This window comes from Paroedura picta, chromosome 2 (assembly GCF_049243985.1).
Source record: "Paroedura picta isolate Pp20150507F chromosome 2, Ppicta_v3.0, whole genome shotgun sequence".
In the NCBI taxonomy this organism is placed as follows: domain Eukaryota; kingdom Metazoa; phylum Chordata; class Lepidosauria; order Squamata; family Gekkonidae; genus Paroedura; species Paroedura picta.
In genome coordinates this window covers 29,416,950-29,431,491 of record NC_135370.1, presented here as the reverse complement: position 1 = coordinate 29,431,491, position 14,542 = coordinate 29,416,950, and the positions used below count along the sequence as shown (strand labels likewise).

The following is a 14,542-nucleotide window of genomic DNA, read 5'->3' as shown; positions in this document are numbered from 1 at the left end:
AACTTGAGTATATTTCTCGTATCCTCGTGGCAGTCCTATGCGTGCAGATAATGCTGCCGTGCCCATTTTACAGATTTAGACAGCCCTTTTCAACCTTTTGTCCGTAGTGGAGCCCCTGAAATATTTTTTGGGCTTCAAGGAACCCCAGAAGTGGTGACAGGCCCTTCCAGAGAAGTGGGTGTCGAAGTAAGATGAAGGAGCCAACCAATCAATCCTTTTCCATTTTGATTTTGGAGAAAGAGGCTAGGCTTGTAGAGGGAAGTGGGCTCCAGTGATTTCAGTGGTTATCCTAACTTCTGGGAAAGGCCACGTAACCCCTGGGAATTCCTGGCCTAGGAGCTGGCAAGCAGAACGTGGCAAGCAGAACGTGGCAAGCAGAACGTGGCACTTGTCCTTGCTCTGTTAGAAATGTGAGCTGGTCACGTCTGTCTCCAATGCCTCTGAATATTCAAAACCAACAAGGAAGCTTATGGTTTACGTTCTTAGCGCTCATTCATGAGTTCTGCTAAGTCAGCTAGTAAAATTTTACTGTAAAATAAGATGTCATTGTTGCCGTTAGGTGTGTCCCAAGAGATGCCGAGGACTGTTTAGACTGGGCAGTGGGAGAGTAATTTCTTGACCTGTTCATGCTTTCTAGAACCATTTCATAATTTTTGACCGTAATATGCTTCTAAGCTTTGGCTAGGTAATGTTCCCTTTGACCTGTTTTCAACCTGTGTCTTAAAAGTTGTTGTTGTTGTTATGTGCGAAGTCGTGTCCGACCCATCGCGACCCCATGGACAATGATCCTCCAGGCCTTCCTGTCCTCTACCATTCCCCGGAGTCCATTTAAGTTTGCACCGCTTCAGGGACTCCATCCAGCCACCTCATTCTCTGTCGTCCCCTTCTTCTTTTGCCCTCGATCGCTCCCAGCATTAGGCTCTTCTCCAGGGAGTCCTTCCTTCTCATGAGGTGGCCAAAGTATTTGAGTTTCATCTTCAGGATGTGGCCTTCTAAAGAGCAGTCGGGGCTGATCTCCTCTAGGACTGACCGGTTTGTTCGCCTTGCAGTCCAAGGGACTCGCAAGAGTCTTCTCCAGCACCAGAGTTCAAAAGCCTCAATTCTTTGACGCTCGGCCTTCCTTATGGTCCAACTTTCGCAGCCATACATTGCAACTGGGAATACCATAGCCTTGACTAAACGCACTTTTGTTGGCAGGGTGATGTCTCTGCTTTTTAGGATGCTGTCTAGATTTGCCATAGCTTTCCTCCCCAGGAGCAAGCGTCTTTTAATTTCTTTGCTGCAGTCCCCATCTGCAGTGATCTTGGAGCCCAGGAAAATAAAATCTGTCACTATCTCCATTTCTTCCCCATCTATTTGCCAGGAATTGAGAGGGCCGGATGCCATGATCTTTGTTTTCTTGATGTTGAGTTTCAAGCCAACTTTTGCACTCTCCTCCTTCACCCGCATCAACAGGTTCTTCAGTTCCTCTTCACTTTCTGCCATTAGAGTGGTATCATCTGCATATCTGAGGTTGTTGATATTTCTCCCTGCAATCTTGATCCCAATTTGTGACTCCTCTAATCCCGCATTTCTCATGATGTGCTCTGCATACAAGTTAAATAGGCAAGGCGACAATATACAGCCTTGCCGAACTCCTTTCTCAATTTTGAACCAGTAAGTGATTCCATGTTCAGTTCTCACTGTTGCTTCTTGACCTGCATATAAATTTCTCAAGAGACAAATAAGATGCTCTGGTATTCCCATCTCTTTAAGAACTTGCCACAATTTGTTGTGCTCCACACAATCAAAGGTTTTAGCATAGTCAATGAAGCAGAAGTAGACGTTCTTCTGATACTCCCTAGCTTTCTCCATGATCCAGCGTATGTTGGCAATTTGATCTCTAGTTCCTCTGCCTCTTCGAAATCCTGCCTGTACTTCTGGAAGTTCTCGGTCCACATATTGCTGGAGCCTAGCTTGTAGGATTTTGAGCATAACTTTGCTAGCATGAGAAATTAGTGCAATGGTGCGGTAGTTTGAACATTCTTTGGCATTGCCCTTCTTTGGGATTGGAATGTAAACTGACCTTTTCCAATCCTGTGGCCATTGTTGAGTTTTCCAAATTTGCTGGCATATTGAGTGTAGCACTTTTACTGCATCGTCCTTTAAGATTTTGAATAGTTCAACTGGAACGCTGTCACCACCACTAGCTTTATTATTGCTCAGACTTCCTAAGGCCCATTTGACTTCACATTCCAGGATGTCTGGCTCCAGGTCAGTAACTACCCCACTGTGGTCATCAGGGATGTTAAGCTCGCTCTTGTATAGTTGTTCTGTATAATTTTGCCACCTTTGTTTAATCTCTTCTGCTTCTGTGAGGTCCCTACCATTTTGGTCCCTTATCATACCCAACTTTGCATGAAACGTTCTCTTCATATCTCCAATTTTCTTGAAAAGATCTCTGGTCCTCCCCATTCTATTGTTTTCTTCTATTTGTTTGCACTGTTCATTTAAGAAGGCATTCTTATCTCTTCTTGCTTTTCTCTGGAATTCTGCATTCAGTTGGGTGTATCTTTCTCTTTTTTCCTTGCCTTTCACTTCCCTTCTCTCCTTAGCTATTTGTAAAGCTTCCTCAGACAGCCATTTTGATTTCTTGCATTTCTTTTTCTTTGGGATGGTTTTAGTTGCTACCTCTTGTACAATGTTGCGAACCTCCGTCCATAGTTCTTCAGGCACTCTGTCTATCAGATCTAATTCCTTAAATCTATTTGTCACCTCTACTGTGTATTCGTCGGGGATATGATTTAGTTCATACCTGAGTGGCCTAGTGCTTTTCCCTACTTTCTTCAATTTAAGCCTAAATTTTGCAACAAGAAGCTCATGATCTGAACCACAATCAGCTCCTGGTCTTGTTTTTATTGACTGGATAGAACTTTTCCATCTTTGGCTGCAGAGCACATAGTCAATCTGATTTCTGTGTTGACCGTCTGGTGATGTCCATGTGTAGAGTCGTCTCTTGGGTTGTTGGAAAAGAGTGTTTGCTATGACCATTGTATTCTCTTGACAAAATTCTACCAGCCTGTGCCCTGCTTCATTTTGTACTCCAAGGCCAAACTTGCCTGTTATCCCGGTTATCTTTTGGCTTCCTACTTTAGCATTCCAATCCCCCATGATGATAAGCACATCATTTTTGGGCGTTGCTTCTAGAAGGTGTTGTAGGGCTTCATAGAACTGATCAACTTCATCCTCTTCAGCAGCAGTGGTTGGGGCATAGACCTGGATCACTGTGATGTTGAATGGTTTGCCTTGGATTCGAACTGAGATCATTCTGTCATTTTGGGGATTGTATCCCAAGACTGCTTTTCCTACTCTATTATTGATTATGAAGGCTACTCCATTTCTTCTGCGAGATTCTTGTCCACAGTAGTATACCTGATGGTCATCTGAATTAAATTCACCCATTCCTGTCCATTTTAGTTCACTGATTCCTAAAATGTCGATGTTCAGTCTTGTCATTTCTTGTTTGACCACGTCTTAAAAGTACAGTTGTTTTTTTCACAGCTCTTTTGTTTGCAGGTGTTTTATCATTCTGATCTTGCCTGACTGATCTGTGTTCTTGCGAATATTTGTAGTGTTTAGAGGTTGGCATGCATTCTTAGCCTGGGAAATTTGAGACTCAGAAGAAAGGGCACTTTATGAAATCCCCAGATGATTATGAGCATTTTTCCGATGTGATACTACAACTACTACTGTGACAGTATATTGGAAGAGCAACCACTGACGAAGATAAAACAGAAAGCGGGTCACTTAACCTAGGATCCCATTTTGGTTGACTCTTTATGTTTGATCATATGTCTGACCATTTAGACTTTATGTTATAACCTTTTCCCCTATAAACATAGAGAAGACTACTACATCATTGTGCCTCGTGATTTCCTTTTTTCTTCTGAGTCCACATCGAGGAATCCACGGTTCTATACTTGATTGGGAAATTTGAGAGCCTGGCACACTGATGAGCGAACCAAGATTCAAATTGGGGGGAGGTGTGTTGAGGATAACATAAAAGCAGATTTGTCGTTTTGCTTGTTAGTCCCAGCAAGGAAAATCTGCACAACCAATCAGATCTCCAATCATCAGAGGCCTCTTCTCTGAAGTTTTGCTCACTGACCTGAAAATAAGAATAAATGGACACAAGTTTGACATCAAAAATCCCAGGACTGAGGAACTTGTAGGAGAACGCTTCAGCCTTCCAGGCCATTCAATGAGGGACCTCAAAGTAGCTGTTTTATTACAAAGAAACTTCAAGAACAGACTGGAAAGGGAAATTGCTGAGATGCAAGTTATGACAAGACTCAAAACAATGGAACCCACAGGACTTAGTAGGGATATTGGTTTCTTATCTCACTACATAGGCTAACTTTATTCAGTTCTTGTATCTGGATTCCTTACAATGCCTCTTCATTTTATGCCATTTAGGTCAATGGGACTGTAATGTTACGTAATGAAGTCTGTAACTTAGACTCTAATTATCTGGTTGTAGGACAGGAGACTGAACTCAGCACGGTTTGTCACTTCTGGGGATGTTACCATGTTTGCGTGGAGATGGATGGGGCTAACAACAGGTCTGTTCGTAACTGAGAAAGCATCTGCCATTTATCACTATCCTTAACATTTTTATTCCCCTTATGTATTTGTGAATGGCAATCGAATCCGAAGGACTGATAACTGTTATTCTAGCTAGGTGTTATGCTGCATATTTGTGGGATATCATGATGACACTGTTTATTAATTCCCTGCTAATTTACTCTGTCCTTATATCTGCACCGTGATGATCCCTATTTCATCATCCGAGGAAGTGTGCGTGCACACGAAAGCTCACACCTCGAATAAAACTTTGTTGATCTTAAAGATGCCACAGGACTCAAATTTTGTCCTGCTACTTCAGACCAACATGGCAACACACCTGAATCTGATCTGTAAATTTTTCAGACTCAGATTTCCAAAGACTTGCTTACTGTCTGGTACTCGTTCCTTTTTGAAACTTCCTCACTTCTTTCCATTGGCTGTTGATGTTCAGAAAGGATTTTGCTGAGTAGATGTTGTTGCTGATGCGTAGTTGATGTCGTCTTAAAGGTAGGGTGTGTAACAATAGGTACAGATTCATCCCTGGAAAACACAGAGGTTGGTTGTATTCGGTTGTAAGGCCTCCCACATTTGCTCGTGAGGACTCCTTGGAAATTGAAAACTTCCTCCTTCCTGACGAATGAGCATTTATTTGTGCAAATTGGACGAAATGACAAACCGCCGCTCGTTCTCTTGCCTGTGAAGTGGGATTTCTGACAGTGGTTGAATCTTAGCTTGGAAGCGTAGTTTGTAGGCAAAGGAATAAGCCCCAGTTTGGAAATAGGTTGTGGGAGTCTTCAATTCCTGAGGAGGCAGCAGGGAACACACAAGCAGCCAACTTATTTTCAAGGCCCTTCTCTGTAATGACAAACCACGGTTAGCTGTCATGTCTAAATACAGCCATGGGCCCATGACAGGACATGGCTTTGAACATGGAATAAGCACAGCTAGGGAAAAAAAGGGGGAGAAGGAGGAGTTCCCTTTGCCCATCAAAGAAGCTATACTGGCGATGATGGGACCTCCATGTATAAAAGCAACACGGAGTAGGGATAATAGGGAGGGGAGTGGGCATTGTTGCGTGGAAAGGATGGTTGAACCCAACCCCCAGGTCTGTTCACAAGCAATAGGACTTTTAAAAAATGCACATTAAAAAAAAATCTAAATGTGGAATGCATACTTGAATATTTTCAAAAGATGCCTGAAGGCTTGAGAGCTGGCGGGGACCGGAAAAGAACAATGGATGTCATTGGGCGCAAGGTTGGAGGTTGGCAATCGTACAGTCTGTTCCTCATTCTTGAACCGGAGGCCTGAGTTTGCTTTAAAGTCAGCTGGCACTCAGGTTTCGAAATATGGACATATCTCCCTCCTACCAAGTATGCCAGCTCCTTGTTTACAGTGACCCTGTTAATTACCCCTAGCACAGGGCGTCACTAAAGAAAATCAGCCAAGTTCTTTTCTGATAGCCAGATGAAAATGTCAGAAATGGAATTGCCTAGATGCCCAATGGATGCGGTCCGGTGGAACAGTGTCGTTCTGAGTGCTCTATTAATTCTTGTTGGACTGTCACGTTATGGCAGGGGGAGCCAGCTTTATTAGGGGCTTAATTGGAATTCTGACACAGCATGGTAGGCCCAGCTGCAAAAAAAGGCTTCCACAAAATGGTTGCTGCAGGAGGCGGAGCCAGACGTAAAATGGCTGCTGCAGATTACCTTCATTCACACAGTGGAAATCCTTATGTTGTGGCATTAGCTGCTGCCGAAGTGCCATTTAAAAAAAATATGTACCACTCATCAATTTTCCAGTGACCTATCAGGAGCCGCAACGGCCAGCGACACCATCTGGCCCCCCTCAATATTGAGAAACAGTCGGCAAGCACCAGGAAAGGTGCCGGCAGGGACCACGGCGTCCATGGGAGCACCTTGGGGGCTGGTGTTAGCAGGTGGGTTTTTGTCAGCTAGGCCCCCTCTCCTTGTCCAATAGTGGTGCATCTGTCTTTTGGGCGTGGGGATAGAGTTATTTATCGCCTTGTTTGCCGTGGTTTTTATGTATTGTATTGGTACGTCCTTTTAATGAGGGTTTTAATGGGGTTTTTAATGACCTTGTGACCAGCCACGAGACATTGTAATGTGGTGGGATATAAATCACATAAATAAACAAACAAATATACAAAACATTCACTTCTCGCCCTTTTGGCTAAGATCGTGTTTGTGTGTGTGTGTGTGTGTGTGTAGTAGGGGCAATGAGATGACTTGTCTGGTGTCGATGCTTGTGTTTGCCTTAGGTCAGGAGTGGCCGGACTGTGGCTTTCCAGAGGTCCATGGACTACAATTCCCATGAGCCCCTGCCAGCATGCTGGCAGGGGCTCATGGGAATTGTAGTCCACGGACCTCTGGAAAGCCACAGTTCGGCCCACCCTGCCTTAGGTGATTTAGTGCTAACAACTCTGGTGTAGAAACCTGTGAAGACTATACCGGACAGTCAGAGTCGGTCTGTGTAAGACCCCTGCTGTACATTGTAGAAGCTGGTTGGGTTTGGCTGCTTCCCTGATCTGCTGAAAGTAACTGTGCAGATGTGATGTGGTTGTTTCCTGCCCCCAGGGATCACTGTCGTGTGGCATAAAGAGCAAGGCTGTCGCTTTCCTATCCCATGAATCTGCATGGCTGAGCACTATTGGCACACAAAATAGCCACGTTTACCGCCTAGAATTGCTCCCATGATGCTGGGATAGCATATAAAATCATTCTTCGTTTCATCTCCCCACCCCACCCCCCGGCAATTTACAGAACCTGAAGTTTCTGGCTCAGGTTGGGTGATTTCAGTGCCCGGTTGTACCCATCAAAGCCTTAAAACCTTCACGACCAGCTTGTGATGGAGATCTACACAGCTCCTCTTGATAGCCTGTCACCCTCCCAAGGGATCTGGCTGGGTTGAAAACGACCCGATACCGACGCAAAGTGGTTTTTCTGCCCTCGAAAGGGAGCGCTGCCAATTTTCAACCTGCCACAGCAGGTTGGCATGCAGACATTTGCATGGGGCAAGGCTTGATCTCTCGGATACCTGGTGCTTCACCCGCTGAGTCCTGCATGCTCCTGCTGCCGTCAGAAGGCACAGGAGCAGATCTGGCTTCGCTCCTGCCCCGTTCCAACCTGGTTCAAGGGCTAAAATTGGCGGTTGTCCACCTCAGTGGGAGACAAGCCACTTCCAAGGTTCCAGAGCTACGAGGGAAGATGTCATTGCCTCTTGCACCCTGCCTTTCCCCCTACAGGGGGTAGAGTGAGGAGGGTTTGGTGGGGCAAGAAGTGAAGTGGCTATATACTCCCCCCCCCCTTTCTGCTGCTGTTTGTTATTTTGGTGGACCACTCTGCCTGAAGCAATCTGAGCCCTCTGGGATCTTACACAATTCTGGAGGCCCTGCAAAACTGAGCTGTTCCGGCAGGCCTATGGTGGAAGCCAGGAAATGACATCATGAGATGCTGGCCTCCCCACTGGAATCGTCCACCAACAGGGACCCCTCCAGCCTCTAGCAAACCCACACAGGGAGTCCTGCTGGAGCTAGTACAGTTCTGTGGGGCCTGCAAAGCAGAGCTGTTCCATCAAGCCATTGCTTGGGGCTCATAAAATGACAACATCTACTGGCCCTCCAGAGCTTCCTCCTATCAGATATGCCCACTGAATACATCATAAGGGCAATTTTGATTTGTTGGGTTATGGTCAAAATGTTTAAATCTTTAAAATGGTTTAAATAGTGAATGGCTAAGTGTTCAATGTTATTGATGTTGCTGCTGTTACTGAGCTTGTGTTGTATGTATCATATTGAATGCATGTTCTCTGTGAACTGCGCTGGGCCGCAAGGGAGGGTGGTATAAAAATGTAATAAATAAATAAATAAAGGAGGCAGTTTTTTAAGGATTGTTGATGTGGAACACATATTCTGGCACATCCCCTGAAACAGAAATGATTACGAACCTAACGTCCGTAGTCCCATTCCGGGGAGCACTCCAGAAGAGGCAGGGCGGTGGCCAGTGGAGAAGGCTGAAGATGTCAAGGCTCTCACTAGCCTCGTCCTCAGCCATTAAGTGAAACGTGACACAATGACCAAGAAGCTGCTTGTTGGGGGGGGGGGAACTGAATTATTGTTTTATCGTTAGGACGTTAGGATGTATGAATTTTAAAATATTGCCAGCTGCCTCAAATTAACAGGGATGGGGCGGCGTAGAAATAAAATATTTATTTTTAAAAGTTGGGCCGTGTAATCTTTGGTGGACCCCTGGCCAAATCAGGACTCCTGGTTAAAGATGTGGAAAGGAATAAAAATAAATGCACCCACATTTATTTGTTTGTTTATTTATTTGCAAATAAATAAATAAATTTTGGCTGTCCCTCTCTGACAGAGGTCTCAGGGCAGAGGACAACAATTAAAACTCCATGCATAAAACTGTAAGACCATTTACATCTAAAATCGGTATCTGTTAAAAACATGCTTCGTCACAATCCGAAAAGCCTGGGAACCGATAGATCGAATAAGTTTACAAATCCAGACTTAGACGGAGGGGATGAGGAGTAGGAGAGGGGATCCCGATGTTAATAAGAGCTGACCTCAGCCTCAACCATATGCCTGGTGGAAGAGTGTTGTTTGCAGGCCCTTTGGAACTTTGACAGCTCCGAAAGGGCCTGGATCTCTATTGGCAACTCATTCCGCCAGGCCGGAGCCAAGCTCTGGTCAAGGCCAAACAAGCAGAGCAAAGTGCTTTATGAAGCTGCCTGATGTTAGACCAGGCAGACCACTGATCCGTCAAGGTCAGCGTTGTCTTCTCTACTGGCAGTGGCTCTTCAAGAGTCTGGATAGGGGTCTTTCGTATCACCTGCTACCTGGTCCTTTTAAGGGGAGATGCCAGGGACTAAACTTGGGATCTTCTGTGTCCCAAGCAGGTGCTGCACCACTGAGCCTTGGACTCTCCCCAGAAGGCTGATATCCATGAGTATATCTAAGTTGATGCAGACTTCATTCTCCTTGCAGCAGTTGTGGGGACTGGACGTGTCAGGGCTCTGGAGGTTTTACCCCCTTTCTCTATTCAGGGTGCCCATATACGTCCCTGCTTGCCAGCGAAGCCTCAGTCGTGAGAAGCAAAATGGCAGCCAGAGGGAGAGGAACTTGGCTGGAGGAAGATATGAGAAGGGGAATGCCATTAGCTTCCCTGCTAAGAGAGTACTCAAGGGGCCTCTCACCGGCTCCTGCAATCCCAGATGTATAAGAAGGCTCCTAGCTGGAGTGAGGAAGGGAGGAGAGGCAGAAGGAAGCAAGGCCGGAAGTCAGAGCAACCAGCTCTTGTATGAGGAAGAATCCTTTTCCTTGCAGCAGAAACCTCACCAGTAGCTTTGGAAGCCACTTGCTTTGATGGGTGGAGCCTCTAGAAACGTTTAGTAACCAAAACAGCTTGTATCCTTTTTTTCTAAAAATACCAGGCCTTTTACTGTCCTTTTCCCGCCTTTTTTTTGCAAAAACACACCTGACATCTCCTGAGCCCATTCACACAGCGATTTTACCTTCCTTATATACATACGTAGCTTCAACATGATAATTCGTGGAGAGGGGGGAGTTAAAAAGCCGAGTGGGATGGGTGGCACCTAGAATGGCCAAAATATTATTATGGAGGATAAGAATAAGAACAAGAGGGGGCTGACAGAAGGAACCATGGAGGCCAAAACTAACCATGTTGCTATTGTCTTTTTGGCAAGAAAGGGCCAGGGTGAACAGCAGTAGATGGGTGCCTCTTGAGGCAGGGAGAAGAGTATGGGTCAGAGGGTGATAGCAGCAGACAAGCAGGTTGGAGGGCCACATGTGGCCCGTGGGGCTCAGGTAGGGGACTCCCGCCCTAGGGTTTTCAGGGTGAGAGACCTACCAGAAGTGGTTTGCCATTGGCTTACACACCTCCCTTTTTCCAAGCTTACTTCCTGCATAGGCTCGAGCTGCTGATTTGGTAGCTGATAGATACTGATTCACGTGCTCCTTTTTAATATATGTCACACCTATTACCATTCGGGTCCTGGCTTTGTCGGAAGCTTTGTAGATTGTCTTCCCGCCTTCTTCCATGCGTACGTGGTTGGGCAAAGAAGCGGTAGGAGATATGACTTTAAGGAAGGATGTGAAGAAGCAACTTTTCTAGGCAGTCATACATGCCCTTTAATCTCTTCCTCTGTTTCAGAACGCCCCTGGGAGCCTCTCTGGACGAGCAGAGCAGCCTGACTTTAAAAGGTAAAGATCTGGTGGTTAAGAAGTTTTCTTCTTTCTGTCTCTGTCTCTGTCTCTCTCTGAAGGAGGTATTAATGTGCACATCTTTCTGGAGGAGAGCCAGCTTGGTGTAGTGGTTAAGAGCAGCAGCCTGGAGAGCTAGGATTGATTCCTCACTCCTCTACATGCAGCCAGCTGGGTGGCCTTGGGCTAGTCACAGTCCTGTTAAAGCAGTTCTCACAGAACAGTTCTGTCAGAGCTCTTTCTGTCTGTTGTGGGGAGAGGAAAGTGAAGCCGACTGTAAGCCACTTTGAGACTCCTTCGGGTAGAGAAAAGCGGCATATAAGAACCAACTCTTCTTCAGTAATATCAGGGCTTCCTCAGCCTCACCTCCCTCACAGGGTGTCTGTTGTGGGGAGAGGAAAGGGGAGGCGAATGTAAGCCACTTTAAGACTCTTCGGGTAGTGAAAAGCGGAGTATAAAAACCAACTCCTCTTCTTAATTGGAAATCACAAGGCAAACGTAGTTAAACAGGTTGCCAGGGGAAGTTGCTGAGGGCGTTTTGCAAAAGGTCGCATGGGGGATTTTAGTTGTTCAGGGAGAGAAGTAAGGTTATGGCGGGCGTGAGAGAAAAAAACTTGTCAAATGCACATGCAGAGAGAAGTAGGTCAGCTCCTTTGGTACCGTCTTCCTTGGCTTGCTCTGTCTGAGCTTGCCACGCCCCAAAAAAAGTTACCACCTGCACCAACCAGAATGCAAAAGTTCAAAGTACAACAAGAATCTGCAGGTAGTGACAAGGAGTAGAAGAAGCCCTCGCGTTCTCTGGAGAGCCCGTTTATTTCCCAATGCACGGAGACGAGAGGGGATGTCTGTTCCCGGACGGCTCGCAGCTTCCGAGATCTCCGGTAAGGTCCCTTAAGTGTGTCTTCACAGGCTGACTTGGCGTTTGTAGTCGTATGCCATGCTGTGCCACCCCTATTCTGTTCACGACTGGTGCCAGGCCAGTTTTCCCTGGCAGAAAGGCTTTGAAAGAGCGGCATTCCTTCCGTCTTTGAGATCTAAATTCTGAATAACAATATCTCTCCACTTGAGTCTCTCCGGAGGGCATTGTCAAGAGCTGATTGGGATCTTCAGCACAACAAGCAACAGGGAGGGAAGCGTTTTTTGAAAGACTTGTCACCCCCTCCATCCTATACGGGCTTGGGGCGTTTTTCTTTCCCGGCTTGCAGTCCCGATGATTGAAATGCAGGCGTTAGAACTTGACGCCGGACTCGCTGACGTTTACATCTTTCTCTCTCCCCCCCCCTTCCGTCTTTTCAAAGGCATGCTGGTGAGAAATGGAGGAAGTTTTGAAGATGACCTATCCCTGGGAGCGGAAGGTGGGTGTGGCGGCAACGTGATTGTTCTTCTAGGCAGGAGCTGCCTAATGTCAAACGCGAGAGGACGGTGCTCTCAGGCCAGTGGGGTTTTGTCGGCCGACAAACGGGGTCGGAGGCGGGAGGCGAAGCTCCGAATCCGAAATGAGACATCAGCGTTAATCGCTGGGTGACTCAGTAAAGCGCTGACATTTTCTTGAATGTGTGCTTTGTTGTGTTTTTTGGGGGGCGAAAAGACCGATTCATGTTTCTACACGAAAAAGTGTGGTTGTTCTTTTTTAAAGTCCGTTATATTGTAAAAACAGTGGAGACAGTTCCGTCTGGGGCTTACTATTGAAAGAGAGCTTTGCTTTGGAACGGGCTTAGTTGCTAGGGATCAGCCGTGGAATATGTGGAGTAAGAGGGTTGCCTTTGAGCAGGTGCGGAGTTCCTTCTCTTTGTTCTGAAACAGCCGCGGCCAGCCTCCACACGTCCGGGGCTTTGAGGAGATGGCATGGAAACAAGACATGCCAGCCGTGAGCTCTGGCATCTTGCACTCCGGAGATTAGACGCCATTTTCGGTGGGCCACAGATATTTTGCGGCAACCTACAGGCTAATAAAAAAGTGTGCCACGTTCAAATTACCTCCTTACATGAACACGTGAAGCTGCCCTTATACTAATTCAGACCTTTGCTTTATTATTTACTTATTTGTTTGTTTATGATGTACACCGCACGAAGCCTGCACAGAAAACAGTTTTCCTGCTTTTCTCAGCCGTGGGAAGATGAGACGTAGAGACACATTGCTCTAGAAAAGCAGCCTCGCTTTCCCCATGGAGTCTGAAAGCATTTCTCTGCCGGCAGAGGATTTTGAGGGTGTGCAGTCAAGGCAGAGGGTTCTGAAGGCTCAATATTCAGCAGTATTGCTGAAGCAAAGCTGCCCTCGATTTGTTTGTCAGTGCCCAAGTGAAAGGCCACTTTGCAACATTATATATGCCACTCTGGCATCCATGAAGGAAAGGTGGGATATAAAGGTTAAGGTAGTGCTCGTGCCTCCTCTGTGTAGCCCAACGAGGTTTGGGGGGTATATGCTTTTGAGAGTCAAAGCTCCCTTTGACAGATCTTGTGGGTCTCTTAAAGTTCTACAGGACTCAAAATCTAGCTCCTCTACTGCAGACCCTCTGAAACTCTCTTTAATTCAGTAATCAAAAGTTCATTGGGGCTAGCCAATGCAGATGACCTGGACAAAAAAGTCTGTCTTGTCTTCATGGCATGTCAGAGGAGGCACCATCTCCCCCGGCGCCATCTCAGAATGGCTGAGGAGAACAAAATCTATTTGCCAACCTTTGTGTCAATTTAACCCAGCCTTTTTTGACCTTACGAGTGTGGAGGAGCCCCTGAAATAATTGATCAGGCTTTGAAGTGCTCCGGAAGTGATGTTAGCTGGCCGTGCCTCTCTGCCGTGCCTCCCCCCCCCCCCAGAAGTGACTGCCACCCACATGAATAGGTAGGCTCAAGGAGGATGGGGAGGGGGAGAGACAGGAGGTAGTTTAAGGTAGGCTCCGCCCTCTCCCAGGTGCAGAAACCACGAAAGAACTCATATTGTGGTGGGGGGGAGGGGAGCAAGGGAAGCACCGTGTCCATTAAGGCAGGAGAAGAAATACTGCGGACCCTCTCCAGAACTCCTGCGGACCCCTGGTTGGGAATGCCTTTTGTCATACATAATTTAACAAAATGAAGCTCATATATGGGGTATCTGTAACAGATATTCAACTTAGGTTGGTAAAATTTACTTTCCATTTTTGTATTGCTATCTAGCTGTTTATGGGTAAGTTAAATGTCGCACCAGTTGAAAACGTAAGGTAACGGTAAAAGGTCCCTTGCATAAAGGGATGGGAATTTTTGACGACCGCTGTATCCCTTTGAAAAGATTGGTCTGCAGCAGGGATTATTTGCCGTCTTTTATCAGGTTGCCTTTCAAGAGCTATTCTTTTGGCACAGATAATGCGTAAAAAATATAAGACCAAGATTGAGACGGTTTGCAATTTGTGCGGGTGACTGTTTAGGTGTTGTGCTTTATTGTGAAATGTGTTTTGTTAATCTTCTCCTTTACCCCTGTGCACTTGGTGTCTCGTTGACATAGTCCTTGGTTAAATACAGTAAAAGTGACTTAACTGTGAAATAAATATGTGTTGAAGTGGCATTCACCAAGGAGTCCAGGAGACGAGGATTAAATTTAATGCCAACATCTGGAGAGGAATTTACGGCTTGTTTAGAAGTCTTCCAAGGCTTACTTATAAGACCTGCTTTCTAAGTTATGGTTTTAAGCCCATGGCTTCTGGAATATATTTAATAT

At 46.1% G+C, this 14,542-nt stretch overlaps 1 protein-coding gene across 2 annotated transcripts in view; it reads left to right on the top strand.

Annotated features, from left to right (window-relative positions):
* ITPRID2 (ITPR interacting domain containing 2) overlaps positions 1-14,542 on the top strand; it is a 96,201-nt gene that overhangs the window by 19,847 nt on the left and 61,812 nt on the right. For both annotated transcript variants that reach the window (XR_013228008.1, XM_077319541.1), the window contains exons 3-4: positions 10,806-10,855; positions 12,154-12,210. Coding sequence is in view for 1 of the 2 variants with exons in the window: in XM_077319541.1 (XP_077175656.1) it covers positions 10,806-10,855; positions 12,154-12,210 (107 nt within the window). In the remaining variant the exon portion in view is untranslated. The remainder of the gene's footprint in view (positions 1-10,805; positions 10,856-12,153; positions 12,211-14,542) is intronic.